We start from the raw sequence: 754 nt of genomic DNA on the forward strand, positions 1-754 counted from the left end.
AAACTCAGCAGGCATCAGTCATATGAGAAGGCTCAGTTCTGGCTGAGATCAGGCCTGCGACTCTACTCTATTAACAGGAAACAGCTGAGCTCAGCAGTCGGCCAAAGTCACGTAAATACTGTACATAGAACTTATTCACAGCATTCTCACCGAAGGAAAAAAACACACTTCAAACACAGTCCTGCCTCAGAAGAGCATGAACGAGCCCCCCACAACAGATACACTTCACCTTCAGAATGAGTATTTACACTATTCACAAATAATACAGAACAGCTCCCTTTTCATTATGCAAAACAAAAAGAGAAAAGAGTTTTTGTGCTTTTCCTTATTACTGCACAGTATGATGACTATAAACAGAAAAGCAATGAGTACATTCATTGACACAAGTATTTTCAAGATCCCCCAGTATGGCAGTTGGTAGGCGATGACAGACAATCACTAGACAAAAAGTCCAAAATCAGGACAGATATGACACAAAATGAGACACACAGCGTTCCCTCGCTGCATTTGAGTTCATTTCAAGGTTCGCTTATGAACTACTTCCTTATTATTACATATTGGCTATTCTGGAATCAGTGAATGCATTACATTATAATCTTAAAAGGCATGACAAAGTGCCTGTATTCATTCTTAAATATTTACAGTAAGTAAGTGTGACATGAAAGTAGTAGATAAGCAGACCCTGAAACACTGCTGGCTACCAGTGGGAGTAGCATCTGGACACACATCTGGATGGGGGGGGGGGGGGGGGGGG

The 754-nt window shown here is 41.5% G+C and overlaps 1 protein-coding gene across 1 annotated transcript; it reads right to left on the reverse strand.

Annotated features, from left to right (window-relative positions):
• Positions 1–6: 6 nt before the first annotated feature.
• On the reverse strand, positions 7–754 carry LOC116699298 (KH domain-containing, RNA-binding, signal transduction-associated protein 1; the record flags this gene model as incomplete). The annotated part of the gene is given in 1 exon segment (XM_032531817.1): positions 7–754. A coding segment is annotated over 1 exon segment (116 nt), but the record flags the coding sequence as incomplete, so codon positions are not given.

This window comes from Etheostoma spectabile, chromosome 12, assembly GCF_008692095.1.
Source record: "Etheostoma spectabile isolate EspeVRDwgs_2016 chromosome 12, UIUC_Espe_1.0, whole genome shotgun sequence".
Taxonomy (NCBI): Eukaryota; Metazoa; Chordata; class Actinopteri; order Perciformes; family Percidae; genus Etheostoma; species Etheostoma spectabile.